General features: G+C 32.4%; 2 protein-coding genes across 3 annotated transcripts in view; one reads left to right on the forward strand and one right to left on the reverse strand.

Moving 5' to 3' along the window:
* Positions 1–267: 267 nt before the first annotated feature.
* LOC126887732 (uncharacterized) lies at positions 268–2,991 on the reverse strand. 2 transcript variants are annotated; one of them, XR_007699174.1, is made up of 4 exons: positions 2,583–2,991; positions 2,232–2,483; positions 1,197–1,524; positions 268–856 (listed from the first exon to the last, which is right to left on the reverse strand). XR_007699174.1 is itself a non-coding variant. In XM_050655448.1 (3 exons), the coding sequence occupies exons 1-3, from the start codon at positions 2,642–2,644 to the stop codon at positions 1,521–1,523; spliced, it is 318 nt and encodes a 105-aa protein (XP_050511405.1). In that variant the 5' UTR covers positions 2,645–2,991; the 3' UTR covers positions 268–1,520. The 2 variants fall into 2 exon arrangements, 1 of the variants encoding a protein (XP_050511405.1); XM_050655448.1 differs by having other exon boundaries at positions 268–1,524.
* An 8,848-nt stretch (positions 2,992–11,839) lies between these two features.
* LOC114325982 (UNC93-like protein MFSD11) overlaps positions 11,840–26,334 on the forward strand; it is an 80,306-nt gene continuing 65,811 nt past the window's right edge. Inside the window, exon 1 of the mRNA XM_028274139.2 lies at positions 11,840–12,178. Within this exon, the coding sequence (XP_028129940.2) occupies positions 12,092–12,178 (87 nt within the window). The 5' untranslated portion in view covers positions 11,840–12,091. The remainder of the gene's footprint in view (positions 12,179–26,334) is intronic.

The following is a 26,334-nucleotide window of genomic DNA, read 5'->3' on the forward strand; positions in this document are numbered from 1 at the left end:
TAAACTCACCATCATCACAATATTAAAACTTTTTCTTTGACTTCTCAAAAACAAACCATGTGGCGTTTACAACGATATTCGGCAGGCCCATTCAATTATTCGTATGGGCATTGTTAGTATTGCAATTTTTCCATTTAAGTAAAACCAAATGGAAGGCTTGTTAAAATGCATAGAATTACAATATCCTCAATGCAACATATATAACATACATAGAATTTTCACTTTTTATATTATAAATATTTACTGTGTCAAAAGTGAAACAACATATAAACTAATAAATCATTTATTAACAAATTAAACATTTAAGTCACATGTAATAACAAACTTAAGTTTAAACCATTTAAGTTATATAATATATATAATTATTATAATTATACCACAAATTTTAAAGGTACGATTCTGACAACGACTGCAGATGGCAGTTACAGTTGTCACCATGACAGACGTCATTATTTTGCACTAATAATTTGCATAATTATTAGCAACTGACGTTCTGCCGGACAGCAGTTGCAGTCAGATGTCGGAATCAGTCTCATACAGATAAATAGTGCAAAGTAGTAACGTCCATAACGCCGAGAGCTGCAACTGATGTTTGCAGTTGCTGTCTGCAGTCGTTATCGGAATCGTACCTTTAGTCAAAAATGAATACATACAAATAAGACCCAATATATTGAATTTCAATGAAAACTATCTGCTTTATATTTATAAATTTTAAAGAAGACGATTGAATGATAAAAAATAGGACAAAACTATAATAGTCTGTGTTCTCACATTTATATTTCCATACTCTTATAATCCTCAAAATGATTTCAAATAATTATTACAAATAGTTGCATACAAAAAGATCCACAGACACCTGAAAAATATATTTTTTGATTAAGGGACTGTAATGACCAAATTAAAATGATAAAAACAATTTACGTGTGGTATCTGATAATACACACTTAAAAGACTAATAGGGCTTTTTATCGACTGTCATTTGTTTCGAGCATGTGCCATGTGTCACATAATATTAATATATCTACGCGATATGTCTTTGGTGTGTATCATTGGTATATACCAATAACGTATGACGTAGATATAATATTAATATTATGTGACACATGACAGCAGCTCGAAACAAATGACTGTGAATGAAAAGCCCTATACATAAATACTCATGATGAAGAAGTACATTATAATTAAAAATGACTAACCATTTTCATATCGCTGCAACATGAAGCCAAAGCCGTCTTATATTTCAGTTCGTTTAGAGAGAGCAACAAGCACTCTGACTGAACAGCTTGAAAACTCATTAGTTTTTCACCAGAGAATGTACATAGCTGTAACATATGTACATGCATTGGGTTCTTCTTCTTCTGTCTTGCTGTGGGCATACTCAGCTGCAAATAAGATTGCTGCAATATGGCTGCAAACTTCACTATTACCGGCAATACACATACAATGTGCATTTGCTATGCCATTGGAACTGGCTATCACCCAAGCATCTAGTGGTTTGGCATTAGCTTTTTGGGAATTCTTCACCTAAAAAAAATATTTTATCTTTGTGGGAATGCTTCAACTACAAATATTTATTTTCATTAGAGTATTTGCGTTCTTTACAATGATTGAGAATATTTTAAAATCAGACATTCATATAATATAATTTTAGAACAAACAATCATGACTGTTTATTATTCTCTTTTCTATCATAGCAATTACATGTCGTCGACCTAATCTGTAAACTGTGTAACTCCATTTATCCAAATTTTACAGAGGCAAAAAAATTATTTCTCTAAATATGACTAATGCGAATACTACGTATCTCCCATTTTAAAAGATAGAATGCTAAAATGGAATATTTTATAGGTAGGTACTAACATTTGTACCTATATTGTTTAATGAGTGTATTAATATTATTTACCACCAACTCTTTCTTGAAAATATCACTTTCTAAACAGTGAGGTCAATCGTGTGGTATGACAAACTGGGGAGTTACATATTTTTCGTACTAAATTTACTGCAAGGGAGATCAGTGTATACGAAGATGTCACTATTTACTCTTCTGGTAAAAATATGCATGTGTATCCTTTACACAGTTACACAGTTTACAAATTAGGACGGCAATATGTCTGGTTTCATACAGATATATAAACGTAAATAAATGTAATATTTAAAACCCATTTATCTGAAAGACACTAATACTGTTATCTATATATTTTTAATGGTGAATAAATATTATAAAGACTTACCTTTCCAACAATAATATAAAAATCATCAAAACATCAAATGTTTCAAAACAAATCCAGTTGTGAAGGCTTTTATGTGCCTGAAGGCTTTTGTATGCTTTCATCTGCTGCTTAAAGTAGTAACTGTGAGACTCTACCAGTCTATCTATAATAGCATTATAACAGTAATTGATGGAATGCACTGTAAAATCCAATTCTGATGACTGAATTGTATATGGATCTAAATCTCCAATTATTTTCAGCTTCAATGAATATCTAAAACAATAAAAGAAATAATGTTATTGCTTGCAAAATTCATCATTATTGATACATATCAGGGAAAAATGAATAGTAAATAAAAATTGTTTCGCCTACCTTTCTAAAACATCTGCGGAGTTTCCAATAATAATTTCCTTAAATAGGTAATCACTTTGCATTGTGGTAAATTTATAAAATTTACAAATGACAAAAAACAAAAGTTTTAAAAAATACACACAAAACAGCCAACAAAATCCAAATGAATCCAAAATAGGCAAAATACTAACACGTGACTAGGACAAACAAACGACAACGATACAAACAAACATAACCTTAGTTTTGTAACTTTTAAGCTCCAAGCTCCTCCCAATTTCGTGACGTCAGACTTAGGCTGGCTGAAATAAAAACGTCTTTTAAACGTATTTTAACGTCATTAATCTTACGTATTTAAAATCACCTACAAAAGACGTCGATATGACGTAATGTTCAACCACGTGTATATATTCCACCAAATACTGACGTCTCCTCGACGTTGTTGACGTCACTTGGTTGCCTGGGTAGAATGTTCTCATATTATGTCGGCACGGTCACGGAACGCCCTGGCTTAAAATACACTACAGAATATTTTGACGGGACGTTGACGTTACGTAAAATGCGAATCGACCTTTTATACGCGATTTATAATTTGAAATACGCGAAAATGGCCATTTTCAAAGCTTCACAATTCAATTAAATAAAAATTATTATCATGAAAGTCAGAAATAGTCTAGGCGCCAAATAGAGGTCACCGTGTCCTTTTCAATTCTGATGGACAAACTCAACGGTTTCTTATAGATTTTTGGCTGCTGATTACGAATTTCGAGGGTGGATTTCGATCCGAGTGGTCAAAAAATTGTTTTAAACAATTTAATTGTTTATAAATTGTTTATAAGGCTCGTTATTCTCAAAAAACCCTCTAAAAAAGTCGATTTTTTCGTCGAAAAACTGTTATTTTCAAGCGCGAATTACTCGAAAAATATTAGTTTTACGAAGAAAATGTAAAAGACATTTTTTTCTTAGAATCACTTTTTCCATCGACTTACATGGTTAAAATGTAATAAAAAATTCCCACCCCCGAGATGGGGTGGCAACCACCCCCAAGGTTTTAGCGTACAGCGGCATGATATAGAAAATGATCCTTAGACTATTCCCTACCTTCTTTGAAAATTTCAAGTAAATCTATGCTGGACGAAAAAATTGCGAACCAAAATGCTTCATTTTCTCAATCGACTATTGGGGCCGACCGACCGGCTCTGTCCCGTCATACAGCTGACCGACTAGAATAACTTTTATTTATATTTAATTTAGAATGTGTGTACTGATTTTCAGCCTTAGTAAATGGATTTAATTACCTTCGTAGGAAAGCAACTTTGATACCCTCTCAGTAACCCCTGTTCTACGTTTCGCTTGACCGACCGCAGTATGTTTCTCTACACACTCACAGTAATCAACTGTGAAAAATCTAGCTTTAGTAAATTCAAAGAGATTTTTCAGATCTGCCTCTCCGTCTATAAGGATCTCTTTTTGAGTAAGTTTGTGCAAAAAAAAACAAATCGGAATAATTTACCTAACGGAGGCTAGCATACAGCCTGGACTAGGTACTAGTACAACGTAAATTGCAGTGGTTGATATTTGTAGTTAATACGAGGACTGATTGGCAAGTTATGTTTGGTGTGGTATGCAAATGCTGCTGGTGTAATTCCAATTCCAAAGAAACTTTTATTATATATCGCCGTATTTTATAAAAGCAATTAGGTATATTGTAGTAAATTAATGTTAAGGTTTTGATAATGTATTTTTTCGATCACTTTTGTGGGGCGGAAGGAGATCCGCGAATTTTTACCAAATTTTACTAGGTATATTATTGTACCTTATAAAAGGTAGCCTATTGCTATTTTTTAGCCCTCAGGTCCAACCAGGGCCGGATTTAAGGCAGTGGGGGTCCCTGAGCAAAATTGGTGTGGGGGGCTTACCTCCTACCATTAAAAACAAAGTTGATCTACTTTTATAAATATAATTTTAAATAATAAAAAGTACAAGAGCTGTAACTTGTTACAGTAAAATATTAAAAATTATAGTAACATGTATTGTTTTAAAGTCCGGGAACTTTTCGAGATATTTTAATTGAAAATTTCTTGATTATGTGGGACATATCTAGTTGCATTAAGATATCGTGGCCAATGCTCATTGTAGAGAGATCATTCAAACACTCTTGGCCCATCATAGACAGAAGTCGATTTTTAATTAATTTAATTTTGATCTCTGACCACTGCAGTTAGTTAGCGTCACAACTAAATATAAACAAAGTGTCACCTCAACATTTGGAAAAGCATCCTTCATATTCTTTTCTTTTAGCAGTTGGTACATTTGAAGTTCTTTGCTTATATTTGATGAGCTGATTTCCTCTTTAAATGAATTGAAGAATCTTACAAACTGTAATAGATGGACACATAAGTTTTCATCTAAATCATTGCTATAAATTTTGGTAAGTTGATGATAATGTTGGTGAGTGACCTTCAATTTCATTGAGAGTTAAATTTTCCAATTTTCTCAAATGATGTAAAAATCCAAAATTGGAATGAATTGATTCATATCCAGAAAGCCTACGACTTAAAGAGGTAATGAAAATGAAGTGACTGAAATTTTGAGTTCTAAACTTCTCTGATGTTGTCATATCTTTCTAAATTGTCACGTCTTGACTGTATAATATATTTAAGTGTTTTAAGTGCTGCCACTCCTGAATTAAGGTCAAAATTTGGATCTTGAAGAATACGACTTGTGCTGTTTGTTCTCCCTAATATCTTCTCTGTTTCCTGTAATCACATTCGATTTGCAATGCTACGAGTTTTAAATTGTTGGTCATAGTCTTCCCGAAATTTTTTATAATGCTCCTTTAATCTGATTATAACCTTTAACTAGTCCTTTTGCGGTATTACCTCCATGAACCTCTGGTAGTATTTGCTCTTTTAGAAATAATATTTTTGCCACGGTCTGCGTTGCTGTCGCTTAAAGACGCAGTTTTTAAACATTCTGTTAAGTTGTATCTATAGAGGAAGTGAAAAATACAAGAAATTCTAAGAAATTATTCTAAGAAATTGATTGTTAATTGAGTGATATGAACTGAATAATATTTTAACTTCTTAATCCTTGAAACTATTTCATTTAATACGTTTTGACCCATCGGATGTACAATTTCCTCACATATATGGTTGATGAAAGATAGTTGACATGTCCGCTTCCAGGATTTGAATATTTATTAAAATGGTGCATCAAAAATTAATCATATTCAGCTAATATCAGGAGTATTCCCAAATAATTTTCATTTTGTGATGAATTCGACAACTCATTTTCGCTGCGAAATGCTAAATCTTGTTCACAAATAAACTTTATAACACTAAAATAAATTAGTCTTTGAGTTACCATTTTCCAATAATTGTTTATTTCTTCGGCCTGTTTTGCTATTTCAGTATCAATACGCCCAATTCTTTCGTGTGCTTTAGACATTTCGTGATCTATAAGCCTACTAGCTGTATGTTTCCAATCACAAAATCCTCTGTGGCTAAAATGTGTACGAACAGTAGATAAGAATTTACAAACGAAGCAATACACTCACCCTGTGAAACTTGAAAAACATAATCATGAATAATGTATTATATTATTATTCCTACGCTCCTTCATTTTATACTTGTCATACATTGTCGAGTTCCTGTATCTCCTGCCAATATTTGTTTAAATGAACCTCTTATGTTTGGGGCTTTGTGGGGGACCCCGAAATGTGGGAGCCCCGTGCAGCTGCCCAGCCTGCCACCTCTTAAATCCAGCCCTGGGTCCAACGTGACCTTGGGCCGAGATATGTCCCTCGAAAGGGTCAAAAATAGCCGCTTTTACACTATATTTGAAGAGCTACATCTCTCAGCCCAAATTGTGGACCAATTATATCGCACAAGGTCTCGAAAGAAAAAACTTTCATAATAATACCTATATTAGCATTTCGAGCCAAGCAGGCTCATGGCTTGGTTTACAATCTCCTCCATTTCTGTTTGTTTCTTCGTTTTTTCCCCTCCAAATATACAAGGCTATAAAGCTTTTAATTCGCATTTCACGTTCGCTGTCGAAGAGAATTCTTTCTCCTTATTTCATACAGATGATTGATCACATTTGCACCCTTAGAATTATCTTGGAACAAACAAATGAGAAACCGAGAAGTTTTTGGATTACCACTGCGACCAATTGTTAGCTCCATTGGATCTCCTCTACAACTACTGGCAAAATTTCTGGCTGAACAGCTGCAACCATACGCGGAGAAAGCGGATTCTTACGTCAAGAACGCGAGCCACTTCATCGAGCGTATAAAAGATGTGACTCTTGAGCTGGGACATTTACTAGTCAGCTTCGATGTAGTCTCACTTTTCACGAATGTTCTTATAGATGAATCACTGGACATCATAAGCAAAAAGTATCCAATATCACCGGATACTCTAAACCTAACCAAACACTGTTTTAATAACACATATTGCATCTATAAGGAACAAAGATTGGATATATAAGGAACAAATAAGTTGAGGGAGCACCGATGGGTTCCCCACTGTCACCAGTAATAGCGAACTTGTTTATGAAGGAAATAGAACAGCGGGCAATAGAAACAGCTGAACACAAACCTAAACTTTGGCTTAGATACGTGGATGACACTTTTATCATCTGGACCCACGGAGAAGAAAAACTAAAGGCATTTTGTGAACACATCAATAATATCCATAATAAAATTCAGTTTACTATGGAACTGGAAGAAAACGATCTAATACCATTCTTAGATGTGTTAATAATAAAGAAATAAGACGGACACATAGGCCATACAGTGTATCGGAAACCGACACATACCGATAGATATCTAAATGTTGCTTCACACCACCATCCTGCACAATTACATTCAGTCATCAAAACCTTGATTACAAGATCCGAAAGCTTGACAGACCAAGAACATCAAAATGAAGAAGTGCATAATGTGAAAAGAGCGTTAAGGAAAAACGGCTTCTCAACGTACACCATCGAAAAAGCTCAAAATGCTCAAAGAAAAATTAAAGACCCAACAGAAGAAGAAAAACCGATCGGCAAAAACATTCTGCCATATGTGAAGGGTACAACAGAGAAAATAGGGAGAGTTCTGAGAAAACACAACATAGAAACGATATTTAACACCGACAGAAAGATCTCAACTATTCTACCAACACCAAAAACCAAAATATCGTTAGAAAGTCAAGGAGTATACGAGATTCCGTGTGGGGATTGTGGAAAGTCGTACATTGGACAGACCAACCTAAGAATCCATGTAAGACGAGAAGAACACCGAAATGCCATCGAAAGGGGAGAAACCACGTCATCCCTTGCACAACATGTCGCATACAGGACATACAATAAACCTGAACCAAACAACGATGTTAGCTAACATAGAAATAAAAAGAAAACGTGAAATCAAAGAATCGGTAGAAATTGAAAGAAATCCCAACGGTCTAAACCAAAGAGATGATGCTCAACGGCTTCCTACAACATGGAAAACGATACTGAAGAAAAAGACCAAAATAAATAAAGCAGCGACATCTACGCGTGTCACCCTTCCGGACCCCCCAACATACACTGGGCGAATCACAAGATCCAAGAGACGCGCAGGTCCAGCAAATGCATCAGGATCAACTATATAAGTGACGGTATCGTGAATAAAAATTCAGTCTACTTCAAGCAGCAGCGAGAAGCGGAACTACCTGACTTGACAATGGCAAGTGAGATATTGCCTAAACGTCGTCAAAAAAAAAGGTTTTTCTCAAAACCAAAATATCCAAACCCGGAAAACAACAGAAAACACATATAGCTCCCGCGGAAACTTCAAGTGTAACATATATATATATATATATATATATATATATATATATATATATATATATATATATATATTGTTATGCTCTACATTTTTTATTTATTTAGATTAATTAGCAAATTCTTAATTTGATTGATTATCCAATTATTTTATTTATTGCCCATGTAAAGACATAACTAAATTCCAATTAAATGTTCCAATCAATTTTATTATCAGGGCTAATTTTGTATTTGATACAATACCTGTAATCTGTGGCTTCTAGTATTTCTAGTTGCTTACTTCTTCCGGGGTAGAAACAGGGAAATTGACAACACTCAAATTCATATAAATGTAATCTATTGTTTTTATTAAATGCCGTGTACATATGATTCAAAAATATTAAAATTTAACTTTGTTGCAACAATCTCTAACTTAATAAATTAAAACTCTAACTCTGATATCTCCTTGTTTTGACAAAATTATTTATTTAATTAATTTCTTATTTACTCATACTAAATTGAATGAATTTTACTTTTCTTCTTTTGAATTGATTTCTCAAATTTGAAATGACTAACTGTGTTACAAAAATATTGTTCAATAAACAAGTAAACAAATATGGTCTTGATATAAATGACTTTTCTCCATTCAGACAAATGATTTGACTAACCTTTTATTCTTCACTCCCTCGTTTTCTGGATTGCGCTGTCCTTGATTCTCTCAACACGTACTCTCTGGTTGTTGCGAAAAAATCCCCCTCGTCAAAACTGCTTCCAAGAAAAACACACAGGACTTGCTCGAATATCTAGTGCACAAACGGATAATAATCAGCTACTCGTTCTAGACAAAAGAAAAGAATCTCCCTCGGACCAGGAAACTAGCTCTTCAACCGGTCGACGATTTGGTTTCAACTTGATTCTGCTCGCAAAGGCTGATCACACCAACTCTACACTGATTCTACACTTTTAAAAAACTCGGCTGCCTTCTCTCGATGTTCATTACACACTGACCTTATTTTTCTCTCAAATCCATACTCTCACATCCATTATCCCTTCTCCCGATATTTTTCGTCCAATAAACAAACACCCTCTCTCAAACCATTTATTTCTTAAGAAACCCAATATTCTTCCACATAACTTTTTCCAATTTGTCAAATTTCAAGGAAAATCATAATTAGGTAGTTATTTTCTACATCCTACTTTTTACAACTAAAATAATACAGTTTGTATACCACATTAAAATACCTTCCCGGCAGGATCTTAAAAACGTTATTGTCCCGTCAACGCTCTCTCCACTTTCTAATCACCGAAATGTTTTGTTAATGCCCCGTCCATTTCGTCGAATAATTATCACTAATCGTTTTAATTTTTCCGAAACACTTGCTTAAAAGCAAACTTAAATTCTAAACAAATTTGGCCATATACAGGGTGATGAAAAACTATCATTTCATGGTCGTTGATATAAATTTAATTTTTTTTGAATTTACTTAAAAAACAATTCCACAACAATATATATGCAAAAAGAATAAAGGTCGCCTCATATTATAATGCACGTCGCGTTTTCGGCACGTAGCGTTTCGTTTGCGAAAAATATAATTTAATGGTTTTTAAATTGAACCATTCATATTGTGCGTATAAGACACGTAACGTAGCGTATAAGACACGTTACGTCTGCGTTCGGTTCATTCGAAAACAATATTTTTCGGATGTTGACAGCTACGGGTCGTTTTCCCCTCGTTGTTTATTTAGGTATTTCTTTGAATTTGATACAGAGTATTTAGACCGGTCAGTATCGTCGCCCTCGCTAGCGAAATTATTCCTATTCGATTTTTTGCACAAATTTACTCAAAGAGAGGTTCTTATAACATATCCACAGGGTGCCAGACGGTGCCGTGGTCGAAAAATTGTTTAAACAATCTTTTTTAAACAAATTCACAAAAATATTTTTTCATTCGAGCAATATTTTTTTAGATAATTTGGGTAATTCTGAGAAAAAAAGGTTTCTTGTCATTTTTCTCTAAAATTGCGAAAATGGCTATTTTCAAGGCTTAATAACTCGATTAAAAATTATTATTATGAATTTCAATAAGTGACCAAATCAAGTTTCAAACAACTTCTTTAAGGTCCTGAAGAGATTTTTGTCATTATTTTATTACAAAGCTGTTATTTTTAACTATTAACAATTACCGCTATAGTCCAACTGTATCGTCGCCCTCGTTAGCGAAATTAGATTTTTTTGCACAAACTTACTTAAAAAGAAGTCCTTATAACACATCAACAGGGTTCCGGGCGGTGCCGTGGTCTAAAAATTGTTTAAACAATTTTTGTTAAACAAATTCACAAAAATAATTTTTTATTAATAATTTAATTGAACCCAAATTAATAATAATTTGAGTTATTCTGGGCAAAAAAGGTCTCTTGTGATTTTTCTCTAAAATTGATTGTTGTCGAGTTATATGGCCATTTCCGCATTTTTGCAAGATACGTTTTTTGCTAAGAATAACCCAAATTATCTAAAAAAAAAAATCGTTCGTAATAAAAAAATTATTTTTGTGAATTTGTTTAATAAGAATTGTTAAAACAATTTTTTGACAAGGGCACCGCCTGGCACCCTGTGGATGTGTTTGTTATAAGGACTCTTTTTGAGTAAGTTTGTGCAAAAAAATCTAATCGAAATATTTGCTAACGGGGGCGACGATACAGTTGGACTATAGCGCTAATTGTTAATAACTAAAAATAACAGCTTTGTAGTAAAATAATGACAAAAATTTCTTTGGGACCTTGAAGAAGGGGTTTGAAACTTGATTTGGTCACTTATTGAAATTCATAATAATACTTTTAACCGAGTTATTAAGCCTTGAAAATGGCCTTTTCGCATTTTTCAAATTTTTAATCGCATGTAACTCGACAACAATCAATTTTAGAGAAAAATGACAAGAGACCTTTTTTGCCCAGAATGACCCAGTTTATCTAAAAAAATATTGCTCTAAATAAAAAAAATATTTTTGTGAATTTGTTTAAAAAAAATGTTTAAACAATTTTTCGACCACGGTACCGCCCGGCACCCTGTGGATATGTTATAAGGACTTCTTTTTGAGTAAGTTTGTTTAAAAATATCGAATCGGAATAATTTCGCTAGCCGGGGCGACGATACTGCCCGGTCTAATTTAAAAAGTAGTTTTCGAGGCAATTTGTCATGTAAACATGTGTTGTGACAATAAACACATCTGCACCGCATCAAACTGAAACCAACGTAAACGTTCTATGTATGATAATGTGAATGGCAGTCCGATTGCCGGTCTGCAAACGCTACGTGCCGAAAACGCGACGTGCATTATAATATGACGCGACCTTAAAGCTTCTAGCACAGCTTGCTATATCATATTAACAAAACATTCACTCGGATACGGTCCTGCCTACCACGATTCAGGAAATCGCTATCTTTAAAGTAAAATATGCCCGGACGTTGTGACCAGCATACAGTTTACAGTTATACAGTTAAAGCCAAAGCCAAGGTACGCACAACACAACAAACTCCCACCATAATAAACACAACGCATACCCACCACAGATAACATCTCGACATTTAGATATTTATCTAAGTATCGCTTAGAAATAAAAAACGGTGGAAATGGTACCTATCAGGCAGTCGACTTAATTGATCAGCTAGTGAAAGTTTTGTTTTGGTGAATGATTGATTATTGATAGTGCTGGTGTGTGTTGACAGAAATTATTTATTTATAATGGATCGAAGTCTGCGAAATGTTATGCTACTAGGGCTAGCATTTATGCTGGTTTTTACGGCCTTTCAAACTATGTCTAATATACAGGTAAGTCAGTGTTCTTTAAAGCTTCGAAAGTAACGGCATATTGTACAAAACATCCTAAATGACGCAACTGGTCCTTTTACTTTTTTTGTGCTACAAATTGACATTTTTTAATATTTAAATTATGAATGAAAACTTGCTGTATAGCAAAGTTTATAAATTTATTAGTAGAATTCTACCAAAAATATCCCACTTCTTTCTGATACCAAAAACATTTGAAATTTGAGGGCACACACTTTTGGGACCAATTTTTTTGTTCTTAAATCTGAAGAAAGAAATAGTGCCGCCACCCGGAACGAACCATGTCTTTTTTGCAAAATTTCAAAAATTTAATGATAAATATAGACCAGGGTGCATCTGTAAAAATAGTACATTTGGACGTTGAGAGGTGACTCAAATTTTTTTGCAGAAATTGCTTGAAAATAACTCAAATAATAATATTTGAGTTATCCTCCCACTCAAAAAGGTCCGGAACATTGTTTAAATAATCAAAATGTTAAAAAATGAAGGAAAAATTCGATTTTTTTCTTCGTTTTTTGAATATGGAGGTATCCGAATTGCGTCCAAAATTTTGAGGAATTTTCAGGTAATATCGCAATTCGGACTAGACCTTTGATTATAACTTTGAAAGTATTTATTCTGAGAAAATCTGTACTGACATAAAAGTTGCGCAGTTAAATTTCCTACAATATAGAATTAGTTAAAAATTTTAAAAATTTCTACCCTTGTTGCAAAATAGCAATAATTGTGAAAAAACGATAAAAACAAGTATTCGCATTTTACGTTTTTCAACCATTTATGCTAGACTTAGGACCTTCATATTTTACCAAGAAAAACTTTACAATATAAGAAAACAATACTGTGAATTTTATTAAGATCGATTGAATAGATTTTACAAAATAAACTTTGCAATCCAGCTTTCGCAAAAAAAATTAATTTTTTCAAAATCTTGCAGGACTGAATATAAAGCAGACAGCAAGTTTAGTTTTTTTACATATAGAAGAATACCGTACCTTTCATTTGCAATTTGCAAAATTAAAATCGGTTAACCACTACGGCATCAGGAATTTTTTTAAATACACATTTTTTTTGGTGCTACGCGCAGGACAGCGGATAGTTTGCTCTGATTGATCGACTGTCTTTGCTCTAATGACTGTCATTTCTGTCTTGTCATCGTTCTGAGGTCTCCACCTATTTCATTGTCATTTGCTACCAGACTTTCACCATGTAATCAAGTCACACCACAGCTCAGATGTTACCTGGGGCATAATATTAAAATAGTTTAAACATCCATGCTTTAATTGGCATATTTAACTGATGTTTCCTTAACGGACCACTTATACAGGGCTTTGACCCACATATTTTTGTTAAACTATATCTTGGTGGTTAGCATGTAAACTTCACGTAAGCACTGATGATGACTGGTAAACCAGTCGAAAACTAGTTATGTGATTGTGATGTAGCCCTTTTTAGGGATTTTAAATATATACCTTTTATAAAGGATTTACTAATTTTTTTTTGTATTACATGGTATACAGCCAACTACAGGAAAACTTTTTTCTTGTGGATTTTTACTTATTTTTATGTAAGGAATATAAATCTGCAATAAAAAATGTGGGCTCCCATTTAAGATTTTAAAGTAACCCCCACCCCACCTCCGTGGGGGTCGTGTTTGGCGCCATTCGATAGATTTTTCAAAAATATTGAATAAGTGTATGTTTCAGTTTTTCGATCTGATGTTCATTTCGTGAAATATCGCGTGATTCGTATTTAAAATATTAAATTTACCCCCCACCCCTCTCCGTGGGAAGTCATGTTTGGTATCGTTCGATAGATTTTTTAAAAATATTGAGTACGTCTTCTTAAGTTTTTCGATCTGTCATTTATTTCGCGAAATATTCGCTTTTTTCCTGTGAAACTTTGGGACTCACCCATTTCCTTACACCCCGCTCAAATCGTTAGATTTTTACAATATACACTGTTTTGCATGTATGTACTTAACACTTAACTTACCTTAACTTAATCTGACGATTTCAAGTTTTTCTAAGGATAGATTTTTTTTTCGGCCCCCCCCTTAACGAACTCCCCTGCATTAAGAGCCAATATATGGTAGAGGTGCATTTTCAGGGTACAAGGTTTCTCCCCATGTAATAATCTGACGCGCTCGAGTAACTGCAAAAATCCCCGCTTCCCCCCTACCATAAATTTAATTGATAATATCACAAATTCTGTACAATATTTTTAAATAACTAAAGTAAATAAATTGTAAGTTACTCAAATAAATAATCCATTACTGCCATCGACCACTTACATTCAATCTCGATTAACCGCGGCAGGTAAAGTAAAATTCTTCTTTCAATACAATAAAGTGTTATTTTACTGCCGCAAATGAGGGCAAATGAAATGAGTACAATAATGAATTACTTTAATGACGGTTGGCGATAATAGCTATTTGTATAACAAGGGAGGAAAGTACTACTTTTCCTCCCGAGAATGAAGTTTACTGCCCGACGCGTAGCGGAGGGCAGTAATCATTCAAGGGAGGAAAAGGCACTTTACTCCCATCTCCCATGTTATACATATGATTTTTCCACCTTCCTCAAATAACAAGTCATTTTTTCATTGTTAAATAATTTATTTATGTAACTAACTAACAAAATTTATTAGAGAACTAAAACTAACAAGTAGGTACAGTAGAACTGTCAACTGTCAAATATACGTCAAATTATTAATGTAAACATTGTTAAACCAAAATAAGAATTTACTGTTTTTTACCATTCTGCAAATTACAGGCTTTCTACAAATAAACGTTAAAATGTATAGATACTTACGTAATAGATAATAGAATATTGTATAGGGCGTCAATAAGTTATTTCATCAATGACATACCATGACGTCACTTTTACTTTTACTCCCTAGGGAGGAAAAGTACGACTTTGCTCCCTACAATCAGGTCAGGAAAAGTATACTTTCGGTATACTTTTAGGTGCTCCCTACAATCACGTCAGGAAAAGTATACTTTCGGTATACCTTTAGGTGGAAAAGGATTTATCCAAATTATAGCGCAGAACAGGGCCGTCTTAACCATACACGGCGCTGGGGTGCAAGACTTATCTTTGCGCCCCCTTTTGTCAGAAGATTATATAAGTTATAGTTACGCTAAAATTAAAACTAATTATGTTTGCTTTTTTTATTTATATATTAAAAAACATGGCTTCAGTATTTATAAAAGATCTTGTAACACTATACCATACTTTTTAAAGTATATCAAAGTCAACTTTTCTAGTCCATTAAATAGGTCATTGGAATGCCCAATCAGAGCAGACGTATCCGCTGTTTCTCGCGTAGCACCAAAAATTAATGTTTATTTAAAAAAATTCCTGAGCCGTGCTAATTAACCGATTTTAATTTTGCAAATTGCAAATAAATTGTTCTTCTAAAAAAAATTTCAGTAGTAATTGCACGAGAGCTCTAAAATTAACGATTTTTTTCCCGATTGACACTTTGACAGTTTTAATTTCACGAGCCGAAGAGGAGTGAAATTATGTCAAAGTGTCACGAGGGCAACAAGTCGATAATAATTTTAGAGATCGAGTGTAATTCGCTGAGATTATTTGATAAATAAAACTGTCTTTTTAAGGCCCGGTCTTTTCACCTCCGAATAAATAGTTATCGGGAAGTTTATCTGGCAGATTACATGTAAATCTGTCAAATAAACTTTCTGATAACTAGTTATTCGGAGGTGAAAAGATCGGGCCTAAATCATTTTAACTAATACTTTATTGATATCTTCACCTGAATATTTGCTAAACCCGTTTCTTGGCGTTTTCTGTGACAAGTTGTAAAACATTAATGGTCATTAATGGCACTGAATATTCATTTTTGCATAGTAACGAAGGGCATCTGACGTAATGAAGCATTAAGTCAAATCGGGGTATTATCAAAAATTATCGGCATTAATATCACAAGAGAGTGAGAAAAAATTGACAATTAATTATTTATATGGGAAATAAGCCACAATTAAAATGAAAAAAATAATTTTATTAACGTTTCGACGCCCAAATCGGGTGCCGTTGTCAAAATACAAAATATTACTAAAATAAACTAAAGTGTTGTTGCTAAGCAAAAAAATTCTTCTAATAATTTATTTAATCTCACTCATTTATATTGGCAATTCAGACATATATTATACATTTTAAAGTAGAAGACTTTAAAATGATATTGCCAATATTTATGAGTTGCGTTCCTGGGACGACTTACTGAAAGATAGTTCATTCGATTACATGAAATTAACCCCAACTCAAGAATATCCGTCATAAAAAATTATAGCATGTGATATGTCTTTAAAAAGACAACCAAATGCAACGACAGTAAAATTCTCGCGTTAGAGACTTCATAGTAAATCACAAGGGAAAACCAGGAAAAACCCTGTGATACTATCCCGACATCGTAAGTATTTGGTCTTACATTAATTTACTCTCAAAAAATAATACCAAATTCTGACTTGTAACATGTTTAAATTATAAATAATATTAATAATACTAGATATATAAGTAATACTAAAATATAAAATATGTACTAGCTCGATATTATTGACTTACTAATCTTGGTATTTTCTTTCTATTGACTTCCTCTTTCAGTATGGGTAACCACATCCTACTGCATTCTACCGAGGAATTTGCGACACAATTGGTTTCATTTAGCATAATTAGAGCCGCTTCTTTGATTTTTCTCTTTTTACTATCTGATTCTTTCAGGACTATACTTGAATCTCTCCACTGAACTCTATGTTCATTATCCCATGCGTGTTGACATATTTGAGATCTCTCAAATTCTCTATTTTTAATATAAGATTGATGTTCACTTATTCTAACGTCTAATGGTCTTGATGTCTCACCTAAATAAAATTGTTCGCATTCACAAGGTATTTTATAAATGCAATTCTTTGTTCTTTCTTGATCATTGTTAGGTTTAGTTTTAGATAGAATAGATCTCAATGTGTTTGTTGTTTTGAATGTTGTTGAAATGTTGAATTTATTTCCTATTGTTTTAAGTTTCTCGGATAGTCCTTTTATATATGGTATTGATATTTTCCTCGTATTATTTCTGGTGAATGTTGTAGGATCCCGTTCTAAGTTGTTCTGTTCCATTCGATCCAATCTTGACAATTCCTTATTTATAAACGATAAAGGATAATCATTTTTTAATAAAACAGATGTTAACAATTGTTTTTCTGCTAAAAAGGAATTTTCGTTAGAACAAGTAATTTTGGCTCTATCATATAAGGATTTAATGATTCCCTTTTTAACGTTGATGTTGTGATTTGACTTGTAATTGAGATATCTGTTGGTGTGTGTTGGTTTTCTATACACTTGAGTCTCATATCCAATATCCTTCTTTGAGATCAAAACATCGAGGAAAGGTAGGCTGTTATTGTATTCCTTTTCCATTGTAAATTTTATTGTCTCTTCTTGATCGTTTATAATATTCAGGAACGTATCCAACAATTCTGATCTATGAGGCCATATTGAAAACACATCATCTACATATCTCCACCATACTGTGGGTTTTAAATTTTGTTTAGAAATAATATTAGTTTCGAAATCCTCCATAAATATATTAGCCAATAATGGAGATAAAGAAGAGCCCATTGCTAGACCAAAATTTTGTTTATAGAATTCATTGTTTAGTTGAAAATAGGTATTATGGGTACATAATGTCAATAACTCCATTATAGCTGATACATTTAGTCTTGTCCTAGTTGCCAATGTATTATCATTCTCTAATTTCGTTTTGATTATGTTTAAAGTTTTATCTAATGGTATTTATAGCAATGGGCTCTTCTTTATCTCCATTATTGGCTAATATATTTATGGAGGATTTCGAAACTAATATTATTTCTAAACAAAATTTAAAACCCACAGTATGGTGGAGATATGTAGATGATGTGTTTTCAATATGGCCTCATAGATCAGAATTGTTGGATACGTTCCTGAATATTATAAACGATCAAGAAGAGACAATAAAATTTACAATGGAAAAGGAATACAATAACAGCCTACCTTTCCTCGATGTTTTGATCTCAAAGAAGGATATTGGATATGAGACTCAAGTGTATAGAAAACCAACACACACCAACAGATATCTCAATTACAAGTCAAATCACAACATCAACGTTAAAAAGGGAATCATTAAATCCTTATATGATAGAGCCAAAATTACTTGTTCTAACGAAAATTCCTTTTTAGCAGAAAAACAATTGTTAACATCTGTTTTATTAAAAAATGATTATCCTTTATCGTTTATAAATAAGGAATTGTCAAGATTGGATCGAATGGAACAGAACAACTTAGAACGGGATCCTACAACATTCACCAGAAATAATACGAGGAAAATATCAATACCATATATAAAAGGACTATCCGAGAAACTTAAAACAATAGGAAATAAATTCAACATTTCAACAACATTCAAAACAACAAACACATTGAGATCTATTCTATCTAAAACTAAACCTAACAATGATCAAGAAAGAACAAAGAATTGCATTTATAAAATACCTTGTGAGTGCGAACAATTTTATTTAGGTGAGACATCAAGACCATTAGACGTTAGAATAAGTGAACATCAATCTTATATTAAAAATAGAGAATTTGAGAGATCTCAAATATGTCAACACGCATGGGATAATGAACATAGAGTTCAGTGGAGAGATTCAAGTATAGTCCTGAAAGAATCAGATAGTAAAAAGAGAAAAATCAAAGAAGCGGCTCTAATTATGCTAAATGAAACCAATTGTGTCGCAAATTCCTCGGTAGAATGCAGTAGGATGTGGTTACCCATACTGAAAGAGGAAGTCAATAGAAAGAAAATACCAAGATTAGTAAGTCAATAATATCGAGCTAGTACATATTTTATATTTTAGTATTACTTATATATCTAGTATTATTAATATTATTTATAATTTAAACATGTTACAAGTCAGAATTTGGTATTATTTTTTGAGAGTAAATTAATGTAAGACCAAATACTTACGATGTCGGGATAGTATCACAGGGTTTTTCCTGGTTTTCCCTTGTGATTTACTATGAAGTCTCTAACGCGAGAATTTTACTGTCGTTGCATTTGGTTGTCTTTTTAAAGACATATCACATGCTATAATTTTTTATGACGGATATTCTTGAGTTGGGGTTAATTTCATGTAATCGAATGAACTATCTTTCAGTAAGTCGTCCCAGGAACGCAACTCATAAATATTGGCAATATCATTTTAAAGTCTTCTACTTTAAAATGTATAATATATGTCTGAATTGCCAATATAAATGAGTGAGATTAAATAAATTATTAGAAGAATTTTTTTGCTTAGCAACAACACTTTAGTTTATTTTAGTAATATTTTGTATTTTGACAACGGCACCCGATTTGGGCGTCGAAACGTTAATAAAATTATTTTTTTCATTTTAATTGTGGCTTATTTCCCATATAAATAATTAATCATAAAAATGCCACAAGGAAATAGCTTCAGAACAAAATTGACAATAATGCGACAATTTTTCGAAAACTTGTTGTTTGGCAATAGACACGAGAGCCAGCAGGGCTCGAGTGGCTATTGCACAATGACAAAAAGTTTGAGAAAAAGTGGAGCATTATTTTCATTAGAATACAAAGATTGCAATGGGCCGGACATGTGATAAGAATGGGAGAGGATAGGCTACCAAAAAGAGCACTGAATGCTAGAATGCAGGGAGGGAGATTGGTTGGAAAGCCAAGAAATCGCAGGCAAGACACAGTAAACAGCGACGCACAAGCCCTTTTAGGAGTCCGTGTATGGAGAAGAGCAGCCACAGACAAGCAAGGGTGGAGGCAAAAAGTTAAGGAGGGCGAGGTTCAATTTAGTGCCGTAGAAGAAGAAGTTTATTTTCTTATTTATTCTTACTGTCGTGATATTTGTAAGGTTATTTTTTAATTCTTATATATAAAATTCAAGTCTTTGTATAAAAACATTCAATGACATTCATCCCAATTAATGTGGCATTTTTCAACTTGTCAAAGTGAACAGCACAGTTTAGCAAATATTTAGACGAAGACATTAATAAAATATTAGTTAAAATTATTTATAAATACAGTTTTATTCATGAAATAATCTTTCCTAAGTAAACTCGAAGCTTAAATTTGCCGATTTGTGTTCTCCTCGTGATAATTTGGTATTAGATGCAGAACTAAAAGTTTATTATGGATATTTTCCTAAATGTGACAATTGTCAAAACTAGTAAACTGGTTGCAATTAAATAGAAACAATCTACTTAAAAAAAATTCCAACTGTAATTTTGTATAGTAGAAAATTAGCACTGAAATAATAATCTCATTGGACAGAATTAAACACGTGATAAAAAATCTTAATTTTTTATACACGCTGTAATTTTTATTTCTGTAGCTTTCTATTGGTCAGAATCTGCTATGAATGAAATAATCACTCGCTATCTGCTTTATTTTCAGTCATGCGAAATTTTTAAAAATTGCATTTTTTGCGAAATCTGGATTGCAAAATCATTTTGCAATCTATTGAACCGATCTGAATGAAATTTACAGTATTGTTTTATTATATCATAAAGTTTTTCTGGGTGAAATGTGAAGGTGCTAAGTGTAGCATAAAAGGTTGAAAAAAGTAAAATGCGAATACACACTTGTTTTATATTTTTTTTTCGCAAATTTGTGCCAAGGGTGACAATTTTTAAAAATTTTAACGAATCCCATCATGTAGGAAATTTAATTACGCAACTTGTATATCAGTGCAACTTTTATCGCAAATGAATACTTTTAAAGTTATAATAAAAAAAAAGAAGAAGAAATCGAATTTTTTCATTTTTTGACATTTTGATTATTTAAACAATGTTTCGGATCTTTTTGAGTGGGAGAATAATTTAATTATTATTATATTAGATATTTTCAAGCAATTTCTGCAAAAAAACTATGAGTCACATACATATTACAGATGCGCCCTGGACTATTACGCGTCCCCTTTTGAAATTATTGTCGGATTAATCTAAATGGGTTTCATATTTCATTTGCATATCGTAGGTGTAGTAAGCATTATATAACAATAGCCTTTGTAAAAAATACCGAAAGTGCACTTGTATGTTTTTGTTATTTGTAGTTTTTTAAGTACAAAAAGCGCAAGTTTGAGCCTAGCAAGTATTCAGCTAGCGCCCCTTGGACTTGGCGCCCGGGTGCCTCGCACCCTTTGCACCCCCGGCTTAAGACGGCCCTGGCGCAGAACACATACGGCAGCTGAAATCAAGTCGTTTTTTTTTCATTTTTAACGCGTTCTTTTGTTACTACATATCATTACGCCATCACCAAAATAAACGCACATAAAAACTAGAAGATTCTGAATATCTCCTTTGATAGCATTAGGAAATTAGGAAATTGGGAAAAAATATATGAAAACGACGCTGCGACAACGCAACGCAGGCAGCGTACCTACTAATGGGGCCTCGCCCTTAGAGGTATGTCAATACTTTAGTTAAGTAGTAGAAAAGTCAGAGGCGGATCTAGACATTTGCCTTAGGGGGGGGGGGGGGATTTGCCTTAGGGGGAACTTCCAATGAAACACCAACCAAAAGACATAACAAAGATTAACCCAAACTACATAAAAGGCATAAATAATAACTTATTTACTAACCACCGTGTTTATTGGGATGAATTTGTCTGTCTGTGGTTTAATTTTCATCTCAGCTAATATATTTTTATGTTTCAACAATTTTGTTCTATTCCAAAAAGGGGGGTTTTCCCTTTTTCCCTCCCCGTAGATATAGCATTTCTAGCATTTATTTTTTTACGTTTTTTTTTTTAAATTTCGTGATTACCTTTTAAATACATAACAAAAACTTCCAAAAAATTTCCTACTAGCATTCAATTATTCCTTTAGTTTTTTCATGTTTTCCACTTATAGAAGTGTCATCGTCAAGATCGATGAAAACTTTTCTGTCTCTGTTAATTTTTTCTTATTTCTAGTTATTATCATAATATCCACCACATTCCTGGAAACTACTTTTAAAAAACGAGCACCATTTTAATTTTTTTTTCAACTTAAGATTTAAAATGCTTCCCATTTTCAATATTAATCTTAATTTATTTTTCCGATATTCGATAAATGTATTTCGATTATAGCAATAAATTCATATTATGCAATGAACACAACTTTTACAGGAAAAAAGGAAAAATGGAAATAGCACAGAGTACAAAAATGAAAGTATTTAAGGCAATATATAGACCCATACTTAATGTGACCAACTAGCCCGAAAAATCCGGGACATGGCCCGAATTACGAAGTCGTGTCCCGGCGTCCCGGACAAGGCTTCCGGGCCATCCGAATTTTCAACGTTTTGGTAAAATTCCATATCGAAATTTTTAATACATCATTCTTCTAAGAATTCACATCAAATTGAATTGGTGGGACGAAAAAAAGTCGACAATTTCTAGACTGTTATACTGATAATACCACATTAAAAAAGCATGCATTTTATATCGTTATATTATAGTTCTACGAAAACTCTAGGTAATTCTGGACTTTTTCCGGATTCTGTATTTTAATTATCGTTTTCTGAAAAGACGATTTAAAAACATGAATATCAAATAATGATAATTATATTTTAACCCAAGGTTCAATTTACATGGAAATCCAACATTGGTTGATTTTCTAATTTTTCGTTTTTGAGAACGATTTCCGGCTTGAAAGTCGAAACGTCAAAAGCAAAAAAGTCAAAAAACAAAAATGTCATTATCATTACAACCCATTTCATCAAAAAATTTTTTGTCATCATAAAAATTTTAAATAATCAATAAAATGATGATATTAAAGTTTTATATTAAAAAAAAATGGCCCGATTTCCATTGAAAAGTCCCGGATTTTAGGTAGTTTTTTCAGTCTTGTCCCGAATTCGACTAAATTGGAGTTGGTTACACTACCCATACTCATCTTCGGTTGCGAATCGTGTACATTAACAGAGAGGCAGAAGAGCAGAATACAAGCGACGGAAATGAAGTAGGTAACTAAGAAGAACGAGAGGTATCACAAAACTTGACAGGGTAAGAAATTATCAGATTATAAGAGAATATCTGGAGGTGGAATCAATCCTAGAATTCATAGAAAAAAGACAAATCAGCTGGTGCGGACATTTACAACAACTAGACGATAGAAGACCAGTAAAAATGATTGGGAAGCGAAAGTAAATACCTACCAAGAGGAAGAGACGAAGACTAAGAGAAACATGGGACCAAGCTATTGGAAAAGTTCTGCAAAAGAAAGGCAAATCCTGGAAAGAAGCAAAACTCTTGGCACAAAACAAAAATCAGTGGCGGAAATTTTTACACAATATCTAAGTTATTATTGTAATCCCGACACCAATAGTGTAGAAGGGAATTTGACCAGAAGCCTATTTTGAAAACTCTTTTCCACGTCGAAATCGAAACGTCATACAAAGTAATTATTTTCCAATGTATGATTTGTTTCTAAGAAAATATAAGAAAAACTGGGAAGTCACAGACAAACATTTTTAGAGAGCTACGATAGAATCTTCATTGAATCAATTACGAATTATTTTTTTGGTTTTCCCATTAGCATAAAAAGTTTTTATTAATACTTCAGTTATGTATCGTAGGTTTGTTTGACGAATATTAAAATTGATTTTCAGTAAAATAAATTTGTAGTAAAAGTAAAATTGATTTTCAGTCTGTACTGGGTATGCAAAAATACTTTTCTCTGGTGCTGTCATTTCAAATAGAGGGTTGAGCGTATTTTTGCATTTCATAGCGAATAATGCAAGAAGGCTGATTGGCTAGATAAATACATTCTCTTTATGTCATTCCATGAAAATTTCCTCTCCAGTTTTTCCCTTTTCTCGCTCTTCGCTTGACTTTTCTTCAACCGAATCCAATTCTTTCATGTTCTCTTTCTCTTATAATAATTATTCACCAGCTATTATCTGGTCCCCCCTTCTTCTTTTCCGTCAGGTTCGTACCTGTCTGTCTGCCGATTATGTTAGTCTGATTTTTCCTTAGTATATACCCAATCCAGTTTCAAAGATGGGTGTCTTTTTGGCTCAATAAAACAGATTTTAGTAAGTCAGAATTAATTGATTGAAGAACTTAACACATGTGATTTTTTTGCATATGTTAAACAGCATATTAAATGTAAATGGGATAGACGTTGAATTCAGTTCGGTGAAAGTACAGGCACTAATTTGTTTAAATTACAACCAACAGTAGCTGTGAACCAATTTTACAAAGTTGTTGCACTAAGTAGAAATAGAGTGTCGACCATCCTAAGATTAAAAGTAGATCATGGATGGTTTCCGAAGCATCTACCTACACAAAATCGGAGTTCTCCCAACAGGAAGATGTGACTGTGGAACTAGCATAGCTGATCTAAATCACATATTTTTTAACTGTCTCTTACATCTCAATACAAGTATGTGGCTGCTACAAGAATTGCTGAAAGCAGGTTTAAATACTCCCCTAAACTTAAATGTACTTACTAAGTAAAGGTAACATAATTCTTTTTAAACTAATTATAACATTTCTGCGAAAAATTAAATTAAAGGTGTGAATGTAAAACGAATCGTGTGAATGGATAGGTATTTCCTTTGTATTATTAAGTATGAATGAGATATTTCCTGTAATTAATTATATTATTTTGTAACCTTTGTTCAGAAAAAAAAAATAATTATATAGGTATAAAAAAAATATTAAAAACAATAATAAAAAAAAGATTAAAAAATATATTAAAAAAATAAAAAATATATATATAAAAAAATTAAAAAAATATATACAGGGTGATTGATTAGTAGGGTAAAGCTAAATAGCTCCGCTATAGTAATAGATAGCAATAAAAGTTAATAACAAAAATTTTAGCCACCTTTGAGCTTTACATTACAGAATGAGTTAGAATATTACAGGGTGTTAAATAACACAGTGGCAGACCTAACTTATGTTTTTTTAAATGGAACACCCTATATTTTATTTTATGTTCGAAATACTGTTAACTTTTCCATTACAAAATTATAAAGGTTTGTAATGTTATACAGGGTATTTACAAAGTTATAACCAATTTTGTATGAAAATCGTAACAAGTTCAACTCCCTGTATAAATAAAAATAAGCACAACAGCAATGGTTTATTAATGCCATATTTTTTTATTTATTGTCAAAATTTTTAAGAATTATTGATATTGCTAATTTTCTTTATATCAAATACAGGGTGAGTCAAATCGCAAGTACATTATTTTCTTAGTAATGTTAATTGGAACACCCTGTATTTTATATCAATATTGAAAAGTAACGTTAACGTACTTTAATTTTTATATAGCATTCCCTATGCTCAAATTTATTAGTTTTCGAGATATTTTCATTTTTCAGAGAAAATTATTTTAGGTGTTTAAATTTATCTAAATTTTAAGTAAGCCATGACTGAATTGACAATTGAAGATTACCGATTATCAATCTGGTAATCAATGTAACACTGTAGCAAATAAAGAAATAAAATAATTTATTAGTAATACATTTTACAAACAAAAACACAACCACTACATGCAACATTTTTGAAACAATTAAAAACTATATTTTTATGTAAATGCAACAAATAAACAAAGAAAATTAGTAATAAATTTTACAAAAAAACACACAAACACAAAATACAATATTTTGTGAAGACAATTAAACACTACTTTTGTATGTAAATGTAACAATGTTACAAATAAAGAACGAAACATAATTTATCAGTAATACATTTTGCAAAAAAAAACATGTTTGAAAAAATCAGAAGCTACTTTTAATAAAATATTTTTAATATTTAATTACATACGGTGTTCAAAATTATCTCCTAACACATTTATGAATGAGCTACTTACTCTACGGAGCATTTGTAAATTAACAACATCGAAATACACTTTGTATTCTATTTTTCATCTCATCCCTTGTTGTAGGAGGTATTTTATAAACTTCATTATTAACGTAACCCCAAAAAAATCAGTCCAGTTTATTAAATTCTGGTGATTTGGGTGGCCACGCTACTGGTCCATTGAAAAATGAAAATATCTCGAAAACTAATAAATTTAGACATAGGGAATGTTATCTAAAAATTAAAGTACGGTAATGGTACTT

The sequence above is a fragment of the Diabrotica virgifera genome, chromosome 7 (genome assembly GCF_917563875.1).
Source record: "Diabrotica virgifera virgifera chromosome 7, PGI_DIABVI_V3a".
Classification (NCBI taxonomy): Eukaryota; Metazoa; Arthropoda; class Insecta; order Coleoptera; family Chrysomelidae; genus Diabrotica; species Diabrotica virgifera.

Coding starts and splice junctions, on each gene's coding strand:
- LOC126887732 (XM_050655448.1), bottom strand. CDS start 2,644: ATGCAAAGTGATTACCTATTTAAGGAAATTATTATTGGAAACTCCGCA. Junction 2,484..2,582: donor TCCGCAGATGTTTTAGAAAG/GTAGGCGAAACA, acceptor TTATTGTTTTAG/ATATTCATTGAAGCTGAAAA.